The 18,069-nt window shown below is 40.3% G+C and overlaps 2 protein-coding genes and 1 long non-coding RNA gene across 3 annotated transcripts in view; 2 read left to right on the top strand and 1 right to left on the bottom strand.

Annotated features, from left to right (window-relative positions):
• The window catches only part of LOC141442568 (uncharacterized), a 163,254-nt gene that overhangs the window by 22,134 nt on the left and 123,051 nt on the right, over positions 1–18,069 (top strand). The window lies entirely within an intron of this gene.
• On the bottom strand, positions 4,640–11,458 carry LOC141442870 (uncharacterized; the record flags this gene model as incomplete). The annotated part of the gene is given in 6 exon segments (XM_074108015.1): positions 4,640–7,094; positions 7,771–7,985; positions 8,770–8,908; positions 9,468–9,581; positions 10,727–10,953; positions 11,382–11,458. Coding segments are annotated over 6 exon segments (3,204 nt in total). The 3' UTR covers positions 4,640–4,662.
• On the top strand, positions 12,271–13,345 carry LOC141442869 (uncharacterized). Its single transcript, XR_012452977.1, has 2 exons — positions 12,271–12,839; positions 13,162–13,345. It is a non-coding gene; the product is annotated as an uncharacterized lncRNA (long non-coding RNA).

Below are 18,069 nucleotides of genomic sequence, written 5' to 3' on the forward strand. Positions count from 1 at the left end.
TGACAAGGGAATGGCGATGGATTGGACACACGCTTCGAGGTCGAATGATCACCTGCCCAAAGTCTCCGTTGGCAATCTACTGGCAGAAGACGGCCAGGACGTCCTCGGACCACGTGGAGGCTATCAGTTGAGAAGAGGCTGGCTCAATTGGTCTCGGCTGGGAAGAGCTGGAAGAAGCCGCGCAAGATCGAGCCAAATGGAAAACTCTTCTACGAGCTAGGATAGACCGACGATACGAGCTAGCCTAGTGAGGGATAACAGGATCACATCATCATCATCATCATATATTTTTGTAGTACGGAATTCCCGGGAAATGAGTTTCGTTTCCCGGTACTGAGGGCGACGAAATTTCCCGGAATTCCGGGAATTTCAGTCCGGGATTCCCGGGAGCAATCCTAATAAACACCTAGGCCATTTGTTTAAATTAGCATAACCTAAGGCCTAAATAGTACTTTAACGTCAACATTGTTTTCGTGCCGCTACAAATTTAACTTTGCGCTCAACTAACTCGTCATCTCTCATCATTAACAATATTCACCAACTAAATTAGTCAATTTCATCCAAAAACGACTTTGGCAACGGTATAAAGCTTGTATTCAAACCATTTTTTAAACCGGCCGCGGTACGCAAAATACAACCTTATCACAATGCAAAAAGATTTCCTAAAATGCATTATCGCTTGCTATCTACTTGATTATTTTCACGTTGCCACCCTGAATCACGCCATATTTAAATACTAAACGCAAAACCAATGCAAAATACACTCTAAACTTACTGGTAAAAGTTAAAATTTAAACGCAAACACGACTTTGTTTACGTCCTACCAACGAAACAAAAAATACTAAGCCACACAAAATGCCGTTCTGAAATCAACTTTATTGTAGTCGAGCTTGAGTTTTGTTTTGCTTTTTGGTGTTTTGAGTTCATACGTTTTGTTGTTGGTGTGAGTAGAGAGTTGTTTGGGCGAGCTGGCAACGTCGCCGTTTTTATTGATTGAGTTATATTTAGCTCTAGCTGCTAGGTTGTTTGGACTAACTCAACAATTTCACGTCATCTTATTGCCTCTACGTATAGGTATATATTTAATAGGGTTTGACAATTTTGACATGCATACTTTTTAGTTCTGTATAGAAAATGTCTGTCTACTCTCTGGAGAATAACCGAAATCCCAATTAGGTACTTCGGACAGTTCGTACTCAAGAATGTTCTAAATTCTAAATGAGTTGATTAGATAAATAAATAAATATCACGGGACAATTCACACCAATTGACCTAGTCCCAAAGTAAGCTTAGCAAAGCTTGTGTTATGGGTACTAAGCAACGAATAAATATAATTATATAGATAGACACATACTTAATACATATTAAACACCCAAGACCCGAGACCAAACATTCGTATTTTTCATACAAATATCTGCCCCGACACGGGAATCGAACCCGGGACCTCAAGCTTCGTTCGTAGTCAGGTTCTCTAACCACTAGGCCATCTGGTCGTCAGATGAATGTAAAAATAAAACCGGCCAAGTGCGTGTCGGCCTCGCGCACCGAGGGTTCCGTACAAATTTATAGGTATAGTTATGAGTATTCAGACCAAATTTCATAGTTCTAAATAGGTCAACGGAAAATAAATACATCCTATGGTTTGTCTGTCTGTGTGTGTCTATGGGTATCGTTGGATAGATATTTCAAAATATTTTCGGAGATATTCACTTCGAAAGTTAAGTAAAAAAATTAGAGATGTGCCGATCATGACTTTGGCCGACTAGCCGACTAGCCGATTAGTCGGTTGTAAAGAAGCCGACTAATCGGCCGACTAGTCGGCCAAGCCGATCACAAGTTCAGGGATTTCCGTGACGCTTTGTTAACCAGCTGATTTGGGCGCAAGTCGCAACCGATGCCTGTAAGCGTCTCGGAACCTGTTTATTTTATTTTATTCGTATTATTTTAGTTCTAGATTTTTGCATTTTGTATCTATCAAAGCGGTGTTTTTGTGAAAAAAATAGTGTGTAAATATAATGCCTACTATTATTGTTCATTAAAGTGAAAGAGCTGAAAAAATTAATTAAAATTTAATCATGTCAAAAAGAACGGCATCTGAAAAGGCTATAGTACTGTAGACCATATACATGCGTTGCGTCAGGTTTTACAGAAGACCGAAGAGTATAACCTCCCCCTTTGCCTTGCATTTATAAACTAGAGAAAGCCTTCGATTCGATCGAGACTTGGGCTGTGCTGCAGGCTCTCCAGCGGTGCCAAGTTGACTACCGGTACATCGAAGTGTTGAAGTGTCTGTACGAAAACGAATAGTGATGTCCATCCGACTACCCGACTAAAGCACGACGCCTATTCCTCTGCAGCGGGGAGTCAGACAAGGATATGTGATCTCTCCAAAACTGTTCACTGCTGCACTGGAGAATGCTTTTAAGATTCTGAACTGGGAAGGACAAGGCATCAACATTAATGGCGAGTACTTTACTCACCTTCGATTCGCCGACGATATTGTAGTCATGGCTGAGAGACCATGGAGGACTTCAGTGCTATGCTCGCCGACCTCAGCAGAGTTTCCGACCGAGTTGCCTGAAATAACATAGACAAGACGTGTCACGCAACGTCTAATGTCCATGTTGTGCCAACTCCCGTAATAGTCGGATGCTCTGCGCCTCGAACTTGTTGACGACTATGTATACCTAAGACAAACGGTCCAGATAGGTAGATCCAATTTCGAAAAGAGATCACTCGTCGAATCAGACTCTGCTGGCAGCGTTCGGAAGCTTTGCAGTGTCTTTTCTTCCAAATTATCGCAGTGTTTGAAGTCAAAAGTCTTTGACCAATGTGTGTTGCCGTGATGACTTACGGATCTGAGACGTGGTCGCTAACGATGGGCCTCATGAGGAAGCTCAAAGTCACTCAGAGGGCTATGCACGGGGTTTCTCTGCGGGATAGAATCCGAAATGATGATATCCGCAGTAAAACTAAGGTTACATAACCGGAGAATTGCGAAACTGAAGTGGCAGTGGGCAGGGCACATTGCTCGCAGAACTGATGGCCGATAGGGTCAGAAGGTTTTCGAATGGCGTCCGCGAACCGGGAGACGAGGTGTCGGTAGGCCTCCAACAAGATGGAGCGACGACCCGGTTAAGATCGCGGGATCGCGGTGAATGCGGAAAGCACAAGACCGGTCTGAGTGGAGAGCCTTGGAGGAGGCCTATGTCCAGCAGTGGACGTCTTTTGGCTGACATGATGAAGTCTCGTGTAAGGACTTTATGAACAATTAGACAATGATTCCCGTAAAGTCAAGTAGGTATAACTAATGCCAAAATATAATTTTTCGTGTGGGCAAGGAAAAACAGTAAATACTACAAAAATTAACAGCTTAAGGTTTTTATATAATGTAATTCCCCCTCTGTGTACCTATACCTACATGAAAATAAACATTTTATTGAAATATGCGTACAAAGTAAGAAGCCGGATAGTCGGCGCTTTTTGCCGACTATTCGCCGACTAGTCGCCGACTACGAAAGTGGCCGGATAGTCGGCTTTCCCGACTAGTCGGCGACTAGTCGACAATCTTAAAAAAAATATGTTCCCTCCCCCTAACTTTTGAACAGCACGTCTAAAAAATATTAAAAAAAACACGAAAGTTAAGTTACTTAAGTTTCTAGGAAATTTATTTTCAACTTAATTACTTGAGCAGTTATTAAGTTAATAGTCAGTACTAACTAAAAAAGTCGTATTTTAAATCCACCTATTGTGACGGTCGGGGACTACGGAACTACGGAACCCTGCACTGAGCATGACCCGACTTGCTCTTGACCGGTTTTTTTCTTATAAGGTGCTCATAATCTTGAACATTCACTTATTGTAACAGAACCTCAAACATTTTCAATTTGTCGGCTGGAGCAACAAACTGACCGGGCGTTGTATACTTACACCCAAACTGATTGCTACATAAGAACATTTTCATCACACTTGCTCGTAAACAGTGTCGTAACATGCAGGCTACCTTGGTTGCAACCCCCCAAATAAAACCCTCGACCTTAATGTGCTTGTCATGAAACCCGTGGTCGGTAAATGAGTCAGTGCCCGTACTGATGTGCTGCGCGCGCTGCTGCAGGACCACATGCACACGCGGCTCAGGCACATGCTGAGGGAGGGGGAGGGCGGCGCTGCCAAGAGCGCAGCCTAAGGTATCGCCAATATTTGGAACAATTATATTTTTTCTTTTACAAATATAAAATTATACTCGCAAATGTGATGAAAAACATTGTATGTCGCACGGGCGGTACTAGAATTACGAACATCGACTCATTAAAGCCCTCAGTCTTCGACTTCGGGCTTCTAATAGACTCTCGTTCGTAATTCCTTATTTACCGCCCTTAAGACACAATGTACTATTACAGGATTATTCTATTCTAGAGGACACTAATAAAAATGTATTATTCACGATGCCGAGAACACGAAGAAAAGTTTTCCGAAAGCTCAAAGCAAATTTACCGCTGTTTCGCTTGAATTCTTGCTAAAAACGCTCTTGTTTATTTTGTGAGCTTTTAGCTGTAATGACGTTACAATAAACAGACGACTTGGTTGCTAACTAGATTATAAATCAAAAAGGTTAAAATAAATGAAACAACAGTTTTCTTCATTACACTTTTATTACCTAAATTACTTCCCTTTACGATTCTTTAAAACCATCCTGAACTTCTTAGGCCGTTTGATGTTAAAAGAATTATAATGCCTGGTCAGGTGGAACACCTTAGTTCTAATACATACCTGCTTCAAGTACATAAGTGGGAAACAATCGCACGGCATCTCGAATACTTCGGACTCCATCCTTAAATAAATATTCCATCCAAAACTGTACACTTCCATGTCATCTCTTTGTATATAATCTTCAAAGATCTTATCCATTCTCTTAGCAGCATCAACTATAAATTCCGGCGGTACAAGAAGATCAGTTTTATCAAAAAAATTTTTTGGCTTGTACTCTTTAAATTTATTTATCAAAGACTCAGCATCTGAAATGTCAAAGTTGTATTGGTTGCATAAACTTTCCAGTAATTTCTGGCAGCGGTGCTTGTCCAGACACTTTGAAAGGAGGAACCCCCCTGTGAATATTGGATCAGGCTTCGGCCATATCCTCAAGAAATTTCCACCAACTTTTTTAAAGAACCTGTTGTGTGGTGCCTCAGTTTCCTCTTTAATATCTTCATTGATTTTAACATACTCTGATATTTTAGTCAAGGTCGTTTTCAAATCCATTTCCGACTCCCCCTTCGTATTTCTCACTAGAGCAACTAAGAACAGTCTTCGGAATGATCGGGCGAACATTACTGGCGTCGGTTTTGTGCAACAGTTGCCTCCCAAGTCTCTCACTTTCTTGAAATATGTCTTTATGCACTCAAGACTTAAGTGTTTCGTCAATAGGAAGTTAAAATTCTCTTTCTGTAGATCCTCATACAGACTCACTACAGATTTGATCGTAATTAACAACCCTGTTATAAAACTAGCGGTATCGTCAACAGTATTTCTCTTTTTATCTTTGAGTTCTAACTTTTTTAAATATTCAAAAGTATTCGTCAGGAATTTCTTTTGTTGCTCTGTGTTTGTGTAGGCTCGCTTGAATTCGTTATCATGTGTAATTTTCTGTGAATGCAATATGTCGAAAAGATTGTTCATTGTGTGTATGAATTCGACTGTGTCTGATGCACTTGCGCTGATCAATTTACCAATGACGTGATAATTCATGGCAGCAGCCATAGTACGACTGAACACTTGGATCGCTAGTTCTGCATCATAATCTTTTTCCTCTGGACTCATATGGGCGTCAGTAAGCTTTGGAACCAATCTCAGTTTCTGCTTCTTGTCATAGTTGTAAACCTTCGTAATATGAGTCCATTTCACACATTTAGAACCGATGTGAAAGTCGTATTTTATAAGAGCGTCTCTAGCACTTTTATATAGGGCCGGTACGTCAAAAATTTGGTAGACCTTACTCCCAAATACTTCAAAATACGGCTCAGCTATGGATACCTCAGGGAATTCAAGGAATTCTGTGTCCAAACTCATTATTAAAGCTTTAACGTTCAAGCCGATATCGAAAAGGAGTGCTATGATTTTGTACAGCCATTGCTTTACCTCAGCATAGAACTTTTTTTCAGCCAGATACGCAAATGATATAGGTTGCTGCCATTCAGAATACAAGCCTTTGACCATAATCAAAGTTGCGTAGCCAGCTGGCTCCGTCCCTACAGCTTGATCTATATCATGAAGACCGTACAAGAAATCATTGTTAACATCATAACGTAGATTCTTACTCAGTTGCATGTGATCAAAACACACGGCACACACTTTTTCTTCCGCGCTCATTTGGTCCACTTTAGCTTTGAAATATTCAATGTAAGACGCGTTTATGCCTGTCCTTATTGGTATCTGGGAGCGTGCTGTCGTCGTCCTAGATGGCAAATTGAACAGTTTTGCCACAAACTTGTAAGAACGTGGGCTCGAAAAGTATAAATTTAAAGCTAGCAATTTAAAATCAGTGCTGTACCGTTTCCCGGAAGCTTTACCATTCACGGTAACGTGGAATTTAACGAGACCGCTGAAGTTGCCGTCTAAATACAAGTCGCAGTTCTCCTGGAATTCTTTCCTGCCTGTTGGCGAGCGTACGTAATGTTGCATTTTAGTCTCCCAAGCTTTTATGTTCCTCTTTACCTCCCTCAATTCGGCCTCCTGCTGTTTTCTAAGCGGTGCAATCAAATTATATAGTAAAGCTTTCGTTGTCTGCACATGAAGTGTCTTCGTATTTAGATACATTAAACAGTCTGCAGGTAAGCCGGGTAAATAAATATGTTCTTGTGGTGATATCGTGGCTCTTTGCAAAAAGATTTCTTTTCTCGAAGGCGTTCTTTGCGGTTCCGTGGTAAGAGTGAAAGGGTCGGATACTACTAAGCAAGGAACCTCTGCGATGTTAGGGCTGCAAGGTTCTTGTTTTATTAGAGTACTGTTGATTGGTTCTTTTGGGTCCAATTGTATTTCTACTTCCATAGTATTAATTACTTCGGTAGTTATTTGTCTGTTTTGCCACCCTGAAGGACCTAGAAATTGTAATACGATTTCAGATTCAGTACTCGCGCTCAGTAAGTATTCAACACTCAATATTAATGAGCTCTGGAGAGAAACTGCCTTATATCCTTTAGTTAGCTCATTTTACTCAAAGGAAACATGGTTTTATTTTTAAAAAAGAAACAAAATGTATTAAACTTTTCTAAAACTGTACTTTCCCTCCAGGGCTATTAAAAAAATTCTAACCTGTATATTTTTTCATTAGTACGCTTGGCAACCTTAGATACATCACAACATACAGATCAGCTCCTAATACGGTCTTTGACAAATCCTGAATTTGCCATTTCCTTCCTATATATTATTATTATTATGAAAATGTAGATAAACAGACAGTGTTTAGCGAAGAGAAAACTTAAATCGGTTGAAAATTGGATTTATAGTGATTTTTTGAAGAATCTATATATCTCTCTTAACGATTTTCTCTATGCAGCAAATATGGCGCTACTTGCGTGTGGCATCACATCACATGCAAGTATGTCTTTCTCTGTCTAATCTTGAATTTCAAACCTAAACCTTTTTCTATTCGATAACAGGCATTGTGAATTTATTATAAAATAATTAAAAAAATCGTCAAATAACTTATTCTGATCTGAGAGGAGCAGCCCCTGCCCAGCAGAGGAATGTGTTTAAACAGATGATGGAACTCACCAGCATCCTTGGCTTTGTCATAAGTGAAGCTGACTCTTCTTAAGGGCAGGTTGCGCCGCGGGACAGCGGCGTCCCTCAAGGTGTTAGTGCTGCTGCTGCTGCTGCTGGAGCAGTCGTAGACGTCGAAGTGGTCGGAGCAGACGCGATGGCCTGATTTTGCCGTCAGCTTGGTCGCCAGGTCTTTCCGGTTTATCAGATCCAGCCATATGTTGCGACTGTTGGAAGGGGAATTCGAATTTTTCGATTCGATTTAATATGTCTAAAGTTAAAAACGTCGACGATCAAAATATCGAACGATCTTAATAGGTTATGTAATTATGTATCATTATATCGACATCTGGAATTTCTAAAACGGAAATATCGAAAATTCTTTTAAACTAGAACCTACAACCGAATGATCGATATGATGATGATGTATTTATCTATCTATATCAATAAAAATGACATTGCAGCATATAGTAAAAAATCAATGCGCTGTATTTATATATTATAAATTTATAATTTATCTATTGATTATAGAATTACCTAAACTCCAATTCAATAGAATCTGACAATCCCGTAGACACTTCCAGCCTACTAATATAAACACCGGGCTGCCTAAGGCTTTGTGATGTGACTATTATTCTTTTTTGATTCCTTTTAGATGATAATAGTCCTCGAGTGGCGACCACGAACCGGAAGACGAAGCGTTGGCAGGCCTCCCACCAGGTGGACTGACGACATCGTGAGAGTAGCGGGAAACCGGTGGATGCAAGTGGCGAGTTGTCGTTCATTGTGGCGTTCTAAGGGGGAGGCCTTTGTCCAGCAGTGGACGTCTTCGGGCTGATGATTGATGATGATGATGATGATGATGATGATGATGATGATATTGCAACAACAGGGACATATATAAACAAGTGTGCGCACGATAGGGTGTCACATATATATGTAGAAAATTGACAGATTCTATTGAATTGTACTTTAATGGAATTTATCAATGTAGCTTCTGGAAGAACTCACCATTCCGGCTGCTTGGGGAATGGATAGAAGGTTTTGCCTGGATTGTCCCTGACGTTGTTCCGGCAGCCGAAGACGGCGCACTCCGTGCACTGCACGCGCGGGACCGTCGCCGCCCTCAGGATCAGCCCGACCCCTGGATCTACCGGGCAAAAGATATTACGCCCGGCGCCCGGCCGTGCGCTTGACAACAACTGCATGCTCGGTACGGGGGTGGGGGTTACAATCATTTCGTCTAAAATAGCTGTTGACCTAACTAGCAAATTAGCAATTTTATGACTCTAAATGGACGGAGTTCCGCGTCCTATTCCGCAAGGCTGAGGCACTTCTGCTTCTGACGCAACTCTAACCTAACCTGACTATGTTTTTTCTAGTTTCCGACAGAAAACAGGTTAGGGCCTGTTGCTTCTTAAACCATTTAGGCACTGGACGAGCAGCTTTTTAGACGAAGTGATACTATGTATCTACAACGTTTCTTCCATAAGAACATGTTTTAAGCGCTGAAAGCATAAGCCCTAATGAACGTAAATTAGTATTTCTAACATGAAATATATTTAATATTAGTATTTCTAGTTAAAATAAAAACTTTTTATACAAATTAATTCGGCACGCAATGGCTACTGTAGAATTACGCGTCCAGTCACGGTTTTGTTGGTGTGTAACGCCCTCAGAATAAGCTCAACAAGACTAAGAGAACTCACCACTAGGATCTGCTATAGCCAGCTCAACATTTTCTTCCATAGCGACATTTTTGCCATCCCATTTTTCATTGTCTACTGTCCCCTCATCACCGTCCGTTTCCATGTTTACGGCACCTACAACCACACGATTAGGCTGTGTTTCCACCTAAGATGTGCAAGCATGTATTGCGAGGAATGTTTTTCATGGACAGCACAGCTCTAGTGGAATAGCTAGTTGAGTGGAGGAGGCGAGGTAATGAAGCGTTTCTATTGGTCCTGAAAACAAATTACTCGCTACCTACCCAGCACATCTCTGGTGGAAACGGAACCTGGCCTCCTGGCTAGAAATAGGGAAGTAGGAATAGGAATACGAAAATTGGTAAAAATAGGAAATAGGAATACGAAAGTAGAAGTAGGAAATAGGATAATACGAATAAGATTAGTAGCATTTAAGACGGTGGAAATGATTACCCGAAGGCACACTCGTGGAATATTTTGGTAAAACTCCGATGGTATGCTAGGCACAGGCACAGCGGATAGCTTGGTGAACTACCGTCCAGTCAGTGCGGATGAACTCGTTTTCGCGGAAGTGGGCGGAGCAGAGGTTCGTGTGAGGGACCAGCTGGGCTCGCTGTACTCGCGGACGGAGCGCGTAACATGGAATAGTAACTATAATAGAAATAGGAAAAAGGAGATAAAGTAGGAATAGAAATTGGTAGGTAAATAATAAGTAATACGCAAGTAGGAATAGGAAAATACGAAATAAGATTTAAGACGGTGGAAATGATTACCCGAAGGCACACTCGTGGGAATATTTTGGTAAAACTCCGATGGTATGCTGGGCACAGGCACAGCGGATAGCTTGGTGAACTACCGTCCAGTCAGAGTGGATGAAGTCGTTTTCGCGGAAGTGGGCGGAGCAGAGGTTCGTGTGCTTAGTGGGGCCAGCTGGGCTCGCTGTACTCGCGGACGGAGCGCGTACATGGAATAGTAACTATATAGAAATAGGAAAAAGGAGTAATAAAGTAGGAATAGGAATAGGTAGCTAAGCTAAGGTAAGCTAGGTGGAGCGATGATCTTCGCAGGTTAGCTGGTAAGAACTGGATGAGACTGGCCGAGGATCGTGCTCAGTGATGTACAACTGGAGAGGCCTATGTCCAGCAGTGGACTAAGATAGGCCGATGATGATGATGATGATGAGGAATAGGTAGGAAATAATAAGAATACGCAAGTAGGAATAGGAAAATACGAATAAGATTTAAGACGGTGGAAATGATTACCCGAAGGCACACTCGTGGGTATATTTTGGCAAAACTCCGATGGGATGCTAGGCACGGCGGACAGCTTGGTGAACTTCCGTCCGGTCAGGGTGTAGATGAAGTCGTTTTCGCGGAAGTGGGCGGAGCAGAGGTACGTGTGTTCAGTGGGGCACCAGTTGGGCTCGCTGCGGTCAGTCCGGACGAAGCTGGTCCATGCCTCCCTGTGGACGTTGGGGTCGCGAGGGAATCTAGAATACATAAATACCATGGACTATAACAATTACGCAACGTTACGTTTAGTTCAAATACTAAACGTTTATTCTGTAAATGAGTCACCATGATATGGGCACTTTTACATTTTTTTTTTAACTGCCTGCGCTTTCTGAAAGACCATCATTGCCGAGAAGAATGTGCCACAAGAAACTTAGCAGTCATTTTTTCAAAATATAAGTACAATTGTACTTATAAAATTAAAGAAAAAAATTACATGCACATAAATACAGGGATGTATGAGTGTCGCAAGGGCCATTTGTAAACTTTGACATTTGCGTGACGTTTGTGATTGGTTAAACAACTAAATGAGCCAATCACAAGGAACTACAAACGAACCTCACGATACTAACGCCATCTAGCGATATTCTCCCGTCAAGAAACCCTCCATTGATCGATTGCTGACCTGTGAAACGTGACTCCTGATGACTTGGCGGTGTTCTTGGAACTGTTCCTGCAGTACCGCAGCGCGCAGCCCGGCATACCACGGTGACTAGTGCACTCACTCAAATATTAATACATTTGAAACGTCGGAAAAATAACATCAAGTAGCTGGTTATTTTTCTTACTTGTTTCTACAGGACTACGCTATACAATGTTGACGGTGTTACTGTGACATACTAAAAACTTTTAGCTCACTTTTCATGCTCCGTGGTTCCTAATAATAATAACCTTAGCAGACTAAGGGCTGTTTGTTTTACATCCTTGCTTAGTAAACCGGCTGAACTCAAGGTTTGTGGTATGAAGGACAATAAGAGCATGCCGTTCTGTTGAGAAACCTGTCGTAATTATTGCTTGCATACAACGAGCGCAACATTAAGATCAAGCGAATATTAAACACGAAGTTGTTAATCAAAAGGGACTGTTCAAAGGGCCCACGTTAGAATCATTTTATCATGAAAGGAAATGCACACGAGGGTATCGCATGAATTTGCACTATCGCTGGTACGATCTCAGTTTTCGATTTTTTTTCAGCCACAGCCTAGGTAAATTAGGTTTTGAATATTTTACTAAAATATGAAATTAATTATGTATTTGGATTGGGGCTGGGGGTCAAGTTTTCATAAAACGTCAGCAGAGCATTAATTTGAACAAAACTGGGATCTTGAACATTGTACCACACTAACAAAAGTTTTTTATTTATAGATTTAATCTCAATTGTTTTACAATAATAAGGTTTGTTCTTCCTATTAAACCTAAGTTGCAAAACCTATGCGTATTAAAAATATGTACGTAAACTTTTTAGGAAAAACATAATTGAATGTCATTCCATGTTCTTGACAACGTTTTTTTTTTTTTTTTTTTTTTTTTTTTTTTTTTTTATAGCTTCGCGCTCTTGGCGCATTTAGCCAAACGGGGAAACGGAATTAGATAAGGGAAATGCGTAAGGATCGGAATTTAGAAAAATGGGTTGGAAAAGATCAGGAAGGGTAAAAGATAAATAATAATACTTATAGTTTTATATTGTTATGAGATAGAAATGTATATAGAGCTTTAAATATATATAAGGAATTATCATTAATTACAAGGAGGGATGGAACAGATACGGGAAACGGAACGCCAAGGAGTGACAGCTGTTGTAGAAATGAGGAACGATCATAAAGTTGACAGGCGAGGATTATGTGATTAAGATCACAGGGGACAGCTCCACATTCACATGCCGAGCTGTCCACTATGCCCAATCTCGCAAGATGTTGGGGTGTGCAAACATGCCCCATTCGCATACGAGACATCATGGTTGTTGCAGGCTTACAAAGATAGATCTTTGAGAACCAGGGCTTGGCAGGGATTGCCGGTTGAATATCCCGATAACGCAAACCCGTCCTTACATCATTGGACGCCCAAAGCTGGCTCCAAGCCTCTCGTAAGTATATCCTTGGCAAAGCTACAAGATCCTCAGCTATATTTTTAAACGGATGGAGGTCCCCACTATCTATCGCTTCGCGAGCTAATTGGTCCACGCGTTCGTTTCCCTGGATCCCCCTATGGCCAGGGATCCAAGCAAAGGAAACTATGTATCCATTCTGATAGCATTTAAATAGAAGGCTTCGTATTTTATAGATATGGGGATTGTTAGATTTTGTTTTGAATGGAAATTTAGCAATTGACTGCAATGAGCTCAGTGAATCCGAAAATATTATAGTGTTTTTGAGTTTCATTAAAACTATATATTCAACTGCTTTCAGGATACCAAAACACTCTCCAGTATACACAGATGATTCTGGTGGAAGTTTAATTTTTTGTACAATATTGTACTGAGAATGCAATACACCAACGCCAACACACCCATTTGAGGAGACCTTTGAAGCATCTGTGTAAATATGATGGACATCCCGAGCTTCTGATCCAATAAAACCCAAAAACTGATGATTATGTTCTACATCATTTTTAGAAATACCTATATTTAGGGCGACAGATGGAATAAGAAATAATGATTCATATTCATGCTGATAAATGGGGAGTGTAGAGGAATTAATAGTGGGTGCAGAAATAGATTGATATTTATCAAAGCTTTTGATTAAACAAGGAGGCTTCTTATGTTTCCAATATTTTGAGGAGGCTATTTGCAGAGATAGACGAGGCAGGATAGACCAGAGCTGATGATTGGATAGCTGAGTACATCGGAAGAGATATCTATCGCTGAGGAATTGACGCCGTAAATATAGTGGAGGATCAACGCATTCCACTTGAAGTGCATTAATAGGACTAGATTTCATGGCCCCACAGACAATTCTAAGAGCTTTAGACTGGATACCTTTCAATTTCTTGAAGCCAGCAACACTTCCAGGGTCTAGTAAAAAAGTACCATAATCTAAAATGCTTCTTATCAAAGCATTGTACAATAATTTCAGGCATGAAGGATGTGCACCCCACCAAACCCCTGAGACACACCTCAGAATATTAATGTTTTTTTCACATTTTGCAGCTATGTAATCACAATGGGCTAGACCAGTTAATTTGCTATCTAAAATTACACCTAAAAATTTGTTTGATTTTTAACCAAAATTACTTGACTACTAAATTTAACACTAATAGGGGGAGGGAGTCGCTTTCTGGTAAACAATACCACCACACTTTTGGACACAGAAAGCTCCAAACCATTGGAGTCTAACCATGTCTTTAACAGCCCTAAAGAAGAAGTGAGACTATTGCTAGCTTTTTCAATGGAGCCATTAATTGAGTATAATAGTAAATCATCAGCATATTGTAAAACTCTGACAGATCCATTTAAAGATGATTCCAAGTCATATGTATAAATATTATATAGCAATGGGCTTAATACGGAACCCTGTGGAAGTCCTCGCCACACTGTACGCGTGATTCGGTTATTGTCATCTAAGAGTATACTAATAAATCTTTCTGATAGTAAATTGATTATGAAGTTGATTAAAACTATAGGTACACCTAACTTGAGAAGTTTATCCCTCAATACTGAAACTACCACATTATCATAGGCAGAACTAATATCAAGGAAAGCAGCAGTAACTGACTCATTGTTTGAGAATGCTAGATGGATATCAGATGTTATTATTGCCAGACTGTCATGACAAGACCGACCTTTGCGAAAGCCAAATTGACTATGAGCCAGAAGCTGATTGCTTTCCATGAAATATTCTAACCTGTTTTTAATCAAATGCTCCGCCACCTTGGCGAAGACTGAAGATAGGGCAACTGGGCGGTAAGAGGATGCATCACTAGCTGGCTTACCCTGTTTCAGAATAGGTATTATAATTTGAGACCTCCATGCCTCAGGAACAGTGCCAGTAAACATAACTGTATTTATGACAGAAAGGAAATAAGAAAGAATACTGTCACTAACATTTGAAAGAAAAGAATAAGGTACACCATCCTCTCCTGGTGCTGAATCCTTTAGGTTTGCTAAAATTCCTTTTAACTCCTCCATTCGGAAGGGTGATCCTAGACTAAATTGACAAGAAGGGCTTGGTGGAGGAGTAGAGGAATGCTGAAAAACATACCCTTCAGGGACTGATGCAGGGGCTAACTGGTCTATGAATTGTTGAGCTAAATTAGGAGGAAGTATTTGTCTAGGAGAATCATTAAATGCAGATCTAAATCTTTTCACATGATTCCATACTATGGAAGGTTTTACATTAGGAGAAAGTGACAGACAGAATTGCTTCCATCCTTCATATTTTTTCTTACGCAGCAACTTTTTGGTATCTCTTGCAACTTGCATGTAAAATTCAAAGTTTTCATTGGTCATTGAGTGGCGATAACGTCTCTCAGCCTCCTTTCGTTTTTTAATTGACTGGGAACATTCAAAGTCCCACCAAGGCGGAGAAGGAATTTTACCTGATGCACTATTTTTAACAGGAAAAGTTTCATCAGCTGCTTCAGTAATTATATTAGCCAGGGCAGCCGAGGAAGTAACTAGGTCCTCCTCATTAATACTGGGGAGGTCAGATAATCTCTTATCTACGCAGCTTTTAAACATTTTCCAATCTGCATTATTTAGATTGTACTTGAGCATGGGACTAGGCCTTGTAAGCAATGGAATAGTAAAAGGAAAAGAAATTAAAATCGGAAAATGATCACTTCCATGGGATGACTCTAATGTATGCCAGGATAATGATGATGAAAGATGAGCAGAACAAATAGATAAGTCCACAACGCTTATGGCCTCTAAAGGGCCAGTTCGCCTAGTGGGGTAGCCATTATTGAGAACACAAAGATTATGATTATCGAGAATATCTAAAATGTGTTCTCCATGATTGCTAGAAACTGAACTACCCCAAGAGCGATGCTGGGAATTAAAATCTCCTAGAATTAAGATGGGTTTTGGCAGGGAGATTATCACTTGTTCAAGCTCATGGAAGATCAATGATGATGGATGAGGAATATATACAGAGACAATACAAATGTTATTTACAATGGCAGCAACAATGGACCATTCATTGTTGCTGTGTGGAGGAGTAGGTATTGTTGAAAATGCTATATTATCCTTAACAAGTAACGCTACTCCACCATATCCATCAGGTCTGTCCTCTCTGAGACATGAGTAGCCAGAAACTCTAAACAGAGCTCCAGGCTTAAGCCATGTCTCAGAGAGGGCAAGAGCGAAAGGATTAAACTGATTTATAAGATAGATTAAGTCTTGTTTTTTGCTAATTATACTTCGACAGTTCCACTGAACTATCTTGTCCATTGTGTGTTATAGTAGCAGCAAGTGCTTCAAGCAAGGGGGCAACGTGGGACGATGAAACAAAGTTAGATTTAGATAATAAAGAAATTAAAGCTACTATGGCTTCGGCCACAGATTGAGATTGTGAATCAGTATTGTTGGAATTTTTCAGCGCGCAACCATTTGTTGGAGGAGGAATAGCATATTCCTTAATCAAAGCATTATGAGCCACTTGGTCATATCCTTTAGTGGTTCTGATTGGGGGGCCTCGGGGTTTGACAAATACCGTTTTTCTATATGATTGATTGGGTGTGCTTTGTCTAGATACATTTCCAACACTATTGCGATAAGTTTGTTGATGTGATGACGAAGGTTGATGAGGTGAGGGACTTTGCTGAAAAAGGACATCTGCAAAAGATTTTTTAACTGGTGGATGACACTTTGCAGCTTCTCCATATGAGATACAACTATTGGCCATAGTTACTTTAATATCTTTTTGCCTTTTGTGTTCTGGGCATGATCTATTTATAGCAAAATGGGGGCCACTACACCAATAACAAAAGGCATTGTCTTCTTCCACTGAGCAGGTCTCAGCTGTATGCATTTGACCACATTTGTAGCACTGGGGCTTGGACCTACAATTAGTTTTTGTGTGACCGAATTTGCAACAGCTGAAACACTGCACCGTTGGGAAAATGTACAGCTCTACAGGTATTGCGTTATAGCAAGAGAACACATGTTTAGGCAGATGACGTCCGTCAAAAGTCAAAACAATAGTTTCCGAAGGTTGCCATGTGACAGAACCATCAATAGTTACCCTTCGATTAAGTCGCCTCACCTTAACAACATTCCCACACCCCATAGGTACAGTGATGTTGCTTAAAATTTCGTCATCGGACCATTGAGCCGGAATACCCCGGACCAAGCCCATACGTGTAACTGAAAATGAAGGAATGTAAGCCGTAAGATTCTCGGCCTCAAGTCGAGAATCGTGGATGAATGCATTTGCGTCGTTCATTTTTGAAAAGGCCATAGATATGCGGGTCCTACCGATTCGTTTTACGCTTCCGTTAATGATATTTAGAAAGTTGTTCCTCATCAAAAATTTACCAAAAGACACAGGATGTAAGGACGAGTTTGCGTCTGTTTTTTTAGTTTGGACGTGAATAGTGAAGGGACTGACATCCGTAGTATTAAACAATTCCCTGCCAACTCCTGATGATTTATTTTTGTCCACTTCCATATTTCGTTTCTCTACAGTATTTATGTCTACAGTACTGATACTCTTTGGTCTATCCGTAACTTCCGAACCACTTTCATTACAAGCGCATGAGAAGTATCCGTCCTCGTTTTTTTTATTTTTTTATTACATTTCTTACAGATTTTTCTGCGTCGTTTCCGATCGCATACGGTAAATGTGGTAGATGAGTCTGTATCTTCAATGGGATCTATTGTGATATTGCAACCAACCTGGAGGCTCGCACCTCCAGGGTCTGGTGGTTCTTTATCCCCCATGGGGACAATACAAAAAAGAAACTTACCTAACTCGACGTTTTTATATACACTTAAACAAATATAAATACGAACAAAGAAATAGAGAAACAAAATATATATACAAACACCACCTAACTGATCTTTAAACTATTAAATAATAATTTAAACAAAAAAAAAGCCAGAAACAGAACCGCCGCGTTTCACGTTTCCCGCGCTTTTTTTTTGTTAGCAGTTGTTTCATAACAAATAAATGGATTACGCTGTCACTAAATCCAGGTCTCTTTCTCAACAGAAAATTGTTTTTATAATGAGGAGTTAAAAGGCAACAAGTCGTGTTTACCTATGAAAGTTTTAAAACTTGAATTAAAAGTTCAAAAGTTTTGAAAATTTTAAAATATCCAAGTAATAACACTTAAAAATTCCAGGAAAGATTGGTCAGAATGAGTAACTTATACTG

Source organism: Choristoneura fumiferana, chromosome 26, assembly GCF_025370935.1.
Source record: "Choristoneura fumiferana chromosome 26, NRCan_CFum_1, whole genome shotgun sequence".
NCBI lineage: Eukaryota > Metazoa > Arthropoda > Insecta > Lepidoptera > Tortricidae > Choristoneura > Choristoneura fumiferana.